General features: G+C 42.2%; 1 protein-coding gene across 1 annotated transcript; it reads right to left on the reverse strand.

Moving 5' to 3' along the window:
* Nucleotides 1-636: 636 nt before the first annotated feature.
* On the reverse strand, nt 637-8,905 carry LOC124650096 (flowering locus K homology domain-like). The gene is made up of 7 exons (XM_047189660.1): nt 8,793-8,905; nt 7,764-8,102; nt 6,563-6,794; nt 5,115-5,266; nt 4,259-5,008; nt 3,962-4,153; nt 637-1,138 (listed from the first exon to the last, which is right to left on the reverse strand). Exons 2-7 carry the CDS (start codon nt 8,088-8,090, stop codon nt 977-979), a joined length of 1,815 nt encoding a protein of 604 aa, XP_047045616.1. The 5' UTR covers nt 8,091-8,102; nt 8,793-8,905; the 3' UTR covers nt 637-976.
* Between the last annotated feature and the right edge of the window lie 936 nt (nt 8,906-9,841).

Here is a 9,841-nt window from a genome sequence, read left to right on the forward strand (position 1 = left end):
GATGTGTCAAAGAATTATTTAGGAGAACTACTCAGCATCCATATTTTACAAAATAGATACATCAGAAACCACATTGGCGAACCTGACAGCCACCGGATCGCAGAGTAGCAAATGGTGTTAGCCATGAACTAGCTAAGATAGGTAAAATTCAGAAAAAAGCTGAAGTATGGCGTGCAAACTTCCCTGGGGAAATTGCAAAAGCTAATGCTCATGAATCATGATTGTAATTCTATGTTGATTTAATAAATTTCCTTTCCCCCACACCAAAAAAAAAAAGGTACAATTTGTTTGCAGGTTATTCTTTTGGGTACCAGCTAGATTCTGCTTGAACCGGCTGCTTAAATTTGACCAGGATATCTACAGCAAGGTTTGCTGGCGGCATACTAGTTGACTACTTGATGGATAGCTGCTTTATGCCTTTTTTCGATGGTTGGTTTTCATATCAACCCTCTGTAATCCTTATGTAATAACGTACTGATATTGGAACTTTTTAATGATGCTGCTGTGTTCATCAAGCATAGGCCAGGTTGCATATCCTCATTTTGAAAAAAAAAGACATACCTGAGCAGTTAATACATAAGTTAACCAAAAGAAATCTTAGTTTGCAACTGAATCCGGTTTGAATTCTGTCATAGCACTAGGGTGTGTTAGCTACTTTGCCCTGCGTTTGTAAACAGAGACTAGTTCACAACTAGTACAAAATAATTCTTGGTGAAAGCTTAAGACTCCTTACGCCTCTCTTTTGCATCATCTACGCCAGATTACAAAACGTTGGTGCCTTACTGCCTTGTCCTATAGCTAGGCATAAGCTTTGCCTTCAACTCACGGTTAGCACATAAACTTAGATGCAATTCTCCAAAAAAATCTTGTAAGGAAAAATGGAATCATGTCAGGACTGGTATCAAAACTTTTGGTGAATGTACTCTCACGGGATTTCCTGTATCAGGAATATGTGCAAAAATGAAGCTTGGGAACTTCAGTAAATCATTTGCAGGCGCTGCTCTGTTACACCACTTTCTCTTCCAGTGTATGAAGTCGTTAGAAATTTAGCTCGAGGAGATCTTGGTGAAGGCAAATATGGTGGGATGGAGTCAAAATTATGACCAGGGGAAGCAGCTGCGGCTTCGGCCATGAAGTTCTGGAAAGGAACAGTGGTCAGGAGAGCACAAGGACAACAATGATGTTTGTAGGGAAAAATCCGATGCAAAAGTAACGCATTTTGGAGTCCCAACATAGGACTGCAGAAAGTAAGATGTAACAAAAGAAAGTAAATGGAAGCAAAAAATCATTCTACAGTGCTCACAACTTCAAAAATAGTTATCTAATTCTTCTGCCAAAGTTCTAACTTCAAACATCAACTAAAAAATGATGTACTTTAAGTACTCTCTCCAGCCCAAATTCCTTGACACATGTTAAGAGTGCACTTGTACTAGACATAGTATATGGCTGCGCCAATTAATTTGAGCCAGAGGGACTAGTATATTTTTTGTGTAGAAAGTAGGGCAGAACCATTGCTGAAACTAACGAATTAAGTAACATACTGTAGAGATAACAAAAGAGGTAGAGAAGCATGTTGGTGTTATCTCAAACCAGCACTGCATCCTGTTGAAGTAGTTTACAAGAAAGAAGCACATATCTGAAGGAATAGTCTACCAGAAGTAGTCAGCAGGACTCTAGCTTGCATACACACAGAATCAGTAAGGATTTGAAGAAAACCAGTATGGGTTCTATTCTGAGAGAGGTGGATCTTTATGCGATCAAAAGGATTGAGCACTAGACAGTACACAACTACACACAAAACATAGGCCATGGAGAAGCAGTTTTCATTCAACAGAGCCATGGAGGAGCCATCCATAAGTTATTCCCTAGCATAACCAGCTGAAATCATATCTAAAAGATAATACTGTTGCTCAGCATAAGTACAATTAAATTTCTGGTTAATTGAATAGATGTCACCTGCAATTTCCTGCTATTTGAGAAACACCACTGCAATTTTCATCTTTCAAAAAACTCCACTTGAATTCTCTGTACAGTTCACAAATGCCATTATGCCCACTTAAACACACATACCGGCTAATATACTCCCATGTTTCCTGTTGTACATATGTATGCATGGTGGTCCCCATCCGAATCAGGCTTAGTACATGGACTGGGTTGACCCAAACAGAATGTGCCACGATTTCTTTTCTCCATCTCGCTCCTGAATCCCAACCTAACCCTAGAACTGCTGCGGCGGAAGCGGGCGAGCATGGCGGTAGCAAGCACCTGATTTCTGCACTCCCACCCATTTGAACATGTAGCTAAATTGATGGTTTTTGTATGCATGTCAAATGTTCTCTATGCATGTTACTTTGAAGAGTAAAATCTGCTATAAACCATGAGTTTGTAGGGGTGGTCGGAATCGAACCATCAACTACAAATACGCTCGCGGCCACGGTCACGGCACCGGAAGCAAAGACTCTCCCGACCCTCTCGCCTGCTTAGCGACTCCGCGCGCCGCGACATCGCAGCCGCCGTCGAAGTGCACGCCGCCAACAAGCTCCTGGCGAAGTGGTACGCGCACGGCCGCTGGGCACGGCAGCGGTCCTGCAGCAGCGGAGGAGGACATTAGCGGGGGCCTGCACCTGTGCTCACAAGTCACAACACGCTCTGCAGCCCCGATTTGCTTTGTCCAGTGTAGCTTGCCGAAATTTTTCTGCCGAGAAAGCAAATGTGCATCAAACTGATCAAAGGACAAGAAGCTAGCAAGCTGATTGATGTCTAGTATCTAGCTGATTGATTCCTCACTGGCTGTCTACACATGAACCAAGACTCGCATCAAGCAAGCCAGGGAGCTCCATCGTCGTTGATTCAGTCGTCCATCCTCTGGATGGGAGGCACCGCCGATGCTGCTTTGCATGCGGGCATCGCTGGCGTTGCATGGGACAGGGAGGCGCCACCGCTGCTTTGTATGATAGAGGAGAGATCAAGAAAAGATACAAAGGGAGGGGATGAAGAAGACAAATATGACATGTGGGGCACAGGTGTCAGTGAGAGAGATGAGAGGACAGACCAATCCTCCTGTTTGGCAATAACCAAAATTCCACCTTAGAACAGGAACACTAAGTTTAGGGTGCTGATTCCAGGGATTCAAAATTGAGGGTTTGATCCCGACACATTCAAACCCTGGCAGACACCGGTGCGAGAACAGAGGCTGAGACAGTTCGGTTACTATCTACCGTTGGTGTTAAAGGGAGAACTGCGATGAGCCAACCCTGGTACGAGAGGACTGCTTTTCTCCAGGGGCTATAGTTTTAAGGCAAGTAGGCCCATAGAGTTGAGGGTTTGATCGCAACACGTTCAGACCCTGGCAGACACCGCTGCGAGCCTGCGAGAACAGAGGCTGAGACAGTTCGGTTCCTATCTACCGTTGGTGTTAAAGGGAGAACTGCGATGAGCCAATCCTGGTACGAGAGGACTGCTCTTCCCCAGGGGCTATAGTTTTAAGGCCTAGCCTATCGAGATGCCCTCTATGAATTCAATGTTTATTCCAGACTTTACTTTCAACCTGGAGCTATGTTACTTTGAACCTGGAGCTGTATTATGAGCGTTGAACCTGGAACCAAGAGCGTAAGGATGTTGAACTTGCCGCTGTAAGATTGTGTTCTCCACTTTTATTATGTCACAAATTTATCCAGTTGTTGTCACAAACTCATGCTTTTGTTCGGGTCGAGCCGGACCATGTCAGCCTGATTCAGGTAGAGTCGGACCATGTATACGTATACGCGACAGGAAATACATATAGTATATTGGCCAGTATGTTTTTAAGTGAGCATAATGGCATCTGTGAATTGTGAAGAAAATTGCAATGACGTTTTTCGAAAGATGAAAGTTGGAGTGGTGTTTCTCAAATTGCCGGAAATTGTAGTGGCGGCATCTATCCAATTAACCCCTACATTTCTTATAGAGAAGTCACTGTTACCTTTATCAGCTGCTCTGCAGTCTGAACATCTGTTGCAGAACTTCCATTGATTTCAATAGACATTGCATCCCCCTCCAGATCGTTTATCAGGATGCTCGATCTGCTGACACGACGAATGTAATCAATTCTTGCACCAGTTGGGCCAATCACAGCTTCAGCATAGATAATTGGAATTTGCATCTTTTCAGTAACCTGTCAATTTTATCATCCACCATCACAAATAGATACTAATATTGTTGTCAAGAAAATTCAAAGCATTAGCAAGCATAGGAACTCTACAGTAGAAATCATACAAACCTGTGAAGTGATTGCTGGTGATTTAATAGTTAATGGATGTTCAACCACATGCGGTGGTGCTTCTGGCCCACACGCAGACACACGGCAGTGCAAAAGGTTTTCCACAGTGGCTGGTGGATATACCCTCATGGATGGAGATGCTTGTAGTTCATATTCAGACATGCCAAGAGTTGGAGGTAGATCAGCAGCAGCGGATGCAGATACCCTGCTTGGATGAGATTCACCTTCATATAATGATATTCCCAAGTGTGGATGTTTTCCCATTTTAGCTGATTGACATGTCTTCCTCATTGGACGTGCTTGTTGACCATGGACAGATATAAGGGAACGTATTCTTTCAACGGTAGCTGATGCACCAATTAGAGGGCTTGCTCGTAATTCATATGTAGCTAGGTTGTGGTGCGAACCTAATTCTATAGGAGCTGATAGAAATGTTCTTATGGGTGGTGAAAATGTTTCTTGTCTATATGCACCTATACCATGGCATGGAGGTGTAACTGATCGATATCTTCCAAAAGATATAGGTGCTTCCCATCTGTACTCAAGCACATCATCTTCCACAAGATTCATGCTCCTGCATCTTGAATAGCAAGTTTGAGTCCATGGAGGTTCACGCTGGTGATCTTCAGAATGACAGACTGGACTAACTGCTTGTAGAGGGCCCTCAGGATGGTCACTGTAGTGAAAAGGGGGCATGCCCTCATGATGGTCACTGTAGTGAGTTTCCATGTGTAACATCGGCGAAGACACCTGAAGAATTAAAAGTTCCTCGAAACTAAATACTGGGAAGAGCAGAAATGTTCTCTAATTTTTGTGTCTGTTAAAGAAAATGTTCAAAACAGTGGCAATCACTTACATGAGGGTCGAATAATGGGATAACACCTCTATCAACCAGGTACTTCCTCAAATGAGAAGCAACGAGCTCCAAAGCCTTCCGCACTCGTGCAGGTTGTCCCCATATTTCAACAATCCTATCTTCTTCAAGTGCAACTAATGGCAAGTCACAATCTGCATAGTCAAAGCATGCAAGGAATGAAATACTAGCTAAAGAACACTGGATGCTGGAACAATAAATCCAAGGAAAACACTGAACGAATGGCACACCGAAACTGCTTAACATCAGATGGAAAAGATAGCATGTCTGGCAATAATAAATAGGCGATAGCAACTTGTTATTCAAATAAAAGTGAACTAAAGGACATAGGAGTGAAACCCACTTTATCTATGGATGCAATGGAAAACATAATTCATCTTAGACAATAAAGTTTTCTGCCGTTTCATTTATGGGCAATTTTTTGCAGTTAAATGCATATGACTATGCAATCAGCTACACAAAAACCAAGGAATACATGAGAGTGGATGGACGATTGGAAGAATTTAGAAAACTTTAAGTACACACTGTACTCAGTCTGAACCCTCTACATGTGTAGAACCCAAGTTTGAAGTATATAAGTACACACTTGGTCAATTGAATTTTCTGTTTCTGCCTTTACCTGGCGACTTGACTGATTTTTTGCATGGCCAAAGTAACAGACCTATGAGACCAACATTTTATACTACCGCATATATACATCCAAGACAATCATTACTAAGCAAAAAAAAATATTTAAAAAATGCCTTTTGAGCCTATGATTGGCACATCACACATGCAAGGTTAGTTGAGAGAATATGATAATGCAAGAAACCGTAACATCGTAAGCTTCAGACTTTCATATTCACCCAATAAAGATTCCAAGTAAACTGAGTAACTATGAGATTAAGTAAGCTGCTCGCTGACAGTTTAACTCTATGGGCTTGTTTGATTCAAAGGAATCCTATTGTATTCATTTTAAAATTCTACAAACGAAATGAAAGTCTGGCTTCCAAATGACTTCATTTTGTACGATTTTCATCCTTAGGATTTTTTCCTATGTATACCGTTTGATTTGTAGGATTGAATCCTTAGGCATGCATAGGAATTTTTCCTATAGGATTGCATTGCACTATGTTTTGGCGGAAAATTTCCATCCACTCAAACCTCATGCTACAATTCCTTTGATTTTCCTGTGAATCAAACGCTACCTTAAAAGAAATTCCTGTAGGTTCCAAATCCTGTAGTATTTCACTGGACAGGACATTCTAATCCTGGGGTTTTCCTATTCCTGTGTTCTAAGAATCCTACGAATATCAAACAGGGCCTATATGTGTACGTCATCCAAATAACCAAATGTATGCTGATACATTATGACAATCAGTGATATTTGTAGAAGGAAGCAGTGGATGTGGAAAAGTAAGCTTAGAGGTGCACCAGAAGAAAGAACTTACCAAGGACATTAATGTTAGTTTTAGAAGCTTCCTCGATAGAATTTATCATCAAACCCTGCTCCCCAATTAGGCTCACTGCCTGTTCAGCTGGTATAAGAATCCGTGCCACAGCTGTACTATCAGATCCCATGTCTAGACCATCATCATTGATTATGTGCTGATATATCCTTAGTAGTGCATTCATGGCTGGAGGTATTGGTTCATCTGGTTGCTCCTTTGCGAATATGATAACCTTTCAATGAAAAAGGTGAAAGAGAATTTTAGGAAAACTGAAATGTAAATCAAACCTCCTTCCAATTCACGGAAGTCCATCATTTTCAGAAGGTCCAGCGGCTAAACTTTTATTAATCTTTACTACTTATAAAGTTTGGAGTTGGTGGTGAGTTCACTCTCCCACTTAAAATAATATAAGGTGGCACTAACATCTTAGAAAGGAAATGAATAAACAACTATAACCATTCAACATGTGGGGCCACCAAGGGTTTGGATAAACAACCATCCACACATGTGGGGACACCAATCATACAAAATATATCCAATAAAAAATGCATTATAATCATACGTAGTACCAGCAAGTTTTGCAATAAATAATATAAATAAATATAAACAAGTGCTCTCCGAGAAACAATACTTTTTTTTGCCAAAACCACACAACTATTTCATGACACCAAGACTTTTCCGAAAATCCTCATGAACATGGTGTGTGGTTTTTCATAGCAACGCACGGGCTCAATGTTAGTTTAAGATAGAAAAGAAGGAGTACAAGAGCGCGTCAGGAAGTCCATCATTTTTACAACTACTGTATTGTAAATCAAGCCTTTTTTATGTGCTGATATACACTAAGAAAGGAAAAGAATGTGTGGTAATAAGAAAAGGGCAAGATGAAATATTGATGGAATACCAAGACACAACATTGATGGAATAATAAGCACAGAGTTGAACAAGCACTAAATCCTTAGCAGTCAGTTCCCTGTTAGAGTGCAACTTCGCATCTTCATGTGGGCTAGTAGTTGATTGTGTAAGCCAAGTTTGACGGGGCCAAGAAATTGTATATGCATGCAAACAGATTTTTATTAAAATGCTGCCATATTCTAGGCGAAAAGGGAATATAAAAGTGTCTTCAATTATAACAAACTTAAACCCTTGGGCTGGTCAGAAAATGCAGAGAAGACATAAGATATATGTTCAATGTTCAACTTACAACTCTTTCTGCCGCAGCAAGATGACCACCTATTATGCGGACACAGGCTTTTGTTTCCTCACACAGTCTTCTAACCTTTTCTCCTTTGTGGCCAATGATTTGACCGACCTTGGTGGCAGAAATTAAAACCCTGAAGACTGTGGTTCCAGGCCAACCAGGATACCTATTTTCACCAGCAGAGCAAGTGGCATCGTCACCATAGTTGACAGCATCGGTAATGCCACGTCCCATAACAGTCCCAGGAGCTTCCTTTCCTTCTCTTTCATGAGATTTCCTGATCATTTGAGTAACCCACCTCTCTGTTGAATTTCTCTGCATCTCAGCCATTCCCACCAAGCACTGAAGCATCACAACAGATAGAGAATACAATAATGAAAAAGTGTGTGCATTTTAGCTATTCCCAGTAGCACTGAAAGATCACAACATACAGACAAATACGATACTGAAAGAAAGTTGCACATTTCACCCATTCCCACTAGCAGTAAAGTATGAACACAGATATAAGAGCACAACATAAAAAAAACACAGCTAGCAGGACGTTCCAGTTAAGCTAAATCACATTCATAGTGAGATAGAGGAGACTGAAATAAAGAACTCAGGCACAACATCGAAGAATGCAGTTAGGCATTTTCTTGACAAATGCGCAATAGAACGTAATGCACCTAGCAACCTAGGGACCTGAAAAAGTACATATTTTGCACCAAGGATACCCCAAAGTAGGCACAAATACTATAAAGATTAAGGATTAAATCGAAGGGCATTTCAAGCTGATCTCAAGCAGCAGCGCCAGCAACCACTATAGGAACAACAACAGCTGGAGAGATGCATCGAAAGGTAAGCTTAAAACTCCACGCTATAAGCCCGCCATTATACCTAACAAGGGGGCTCCTTGTAGCAGCAGAATCTCAAAACTAAGCCGACTGGACCCGAAACCGCACCGCAGCGCCCTGCAGGCCTGCTGCGCAAGACACTCGAATCCGAGATCGCGCCGCAACAAATCGAGAGGGAGAGTAGATAAGGGGAGGGTACCTTGAGCCGTCGGTGGGCGTTGAGCGCCCCGTCGGCGGAGGCGTGGAGCTTGGCAACAGAGCACGAGAGTAGAGAGGGGAGGATTTAGAGTTGGTAGGGCTTGAGGTTTAGAGTTGGTGGGGCCACTACTCCTTTCTTTTAGGGTCCACGCCTTATATTACTCTAGGATGTTTGGTTTGTGGGAGTTCGAACACGGGAATGGGAATTGGGGCGATTTTTTTTTGTTTGAAGGCTCCGAAGGGGCATACTTTCATTCAGAAAAGCGGTGCGGTTATATTTTACAAAAAAGTCCTCTATAAAGTAGGCTAAGTATAACAAGGATCTTAGATTTAGCTAAAAAGACCCTACAAATAGAGTAAAATACACCCACGGTCACTCTATTTGTCGAGGAAAATCACTTTGATCACTGTATTCTCTATTGTGGATGTTATGGTCATTGAGATCATCTTTGCCGATCAATATGGTCACCGCTCCCAGGATCGTACGTATTCATGTATACGTGGCACAAGCAGACTCTTTGACCCAATGGATATTGCATTTAGGACCCTGATTACTTCCTGTGCGGCTTTGGAATTTATAACCGTATGCATGGAGGGGATTTTCGCAAAGGTTTCGTTATATATGGGGCACTGGAACTCCACCTGGACTCTTATACAAACTTATGTACTGACATGTGAGGGCTTTTCCCACCTATATAACATGCATCCGATGCCTCCAACGAGTTTACTATTTCCGCCACAGCTCACATCCGTTGATATGGTATCAGAGCCTATCTCTTCCATCGACATCTAGCCCTACCCAATACTTTTTGCTGCCGCCACTGCCGCAAAAGAATACACTCCCGTCGTCGTGATCTTCCAAGACACCGCCGCCGCGCATAACTCTGTATCCCCAGCTGTTGTGATTCTTTCGATCACTGCTGAAATAGCCACAAAAACCCTACAACCTATGTCGTTGTTGTGATTCCCTCGATCACCGTCATCGCAATAAGCAATACCCTGCCACCGCCAAGATCCTCTTGGCACCGCCGCAATAGCCAAAACACTGCC

Source organism: Lolium rigidum, chromosome 4, assembly GCF_022539505.1.
Source record: "Lolium rigidum isolate FL_2022 chromosome 4, APGP_CSIRO_Lrig_0.1, whole genome shotgun sequence".
In the NCBI taxonomy this organism is placed as follows: domain Eukaryota; kingdom Viridiplantae; phylum Streptophyta; class Magnoliopsida; order Poales; family Poaceae; genus Lolium; species Lolium rigidum.

What these genes read in the sequence shown, in the direction of transcription:
- LOC124650096 (XM_047189660.1), bottom strand. Translation starts at nt 8,090, where the DNA reads ATGGCTGAGATGCAGAGAAATTCAACAGAGAGGTGGGTTACTCAAATG. An exon ending in AACTAACATTAATGTCCTTG is followed by an intron (nt 5,267 to 6,562) that starts GTAAGTTCTTTC and finishes TTGACTATGCAG; the next exon opens with ATTGTGACTTGCCATTAGTT. An exon ending in CTGCAGAGCAGCTGATAAAG is followed by an intron (nt 1,139 to 3,961) that starts GTAACAGTGACT and finishes GTTCCTTTCCAG; the next exon opens with AACTTCATGGCCGAAGCCGC.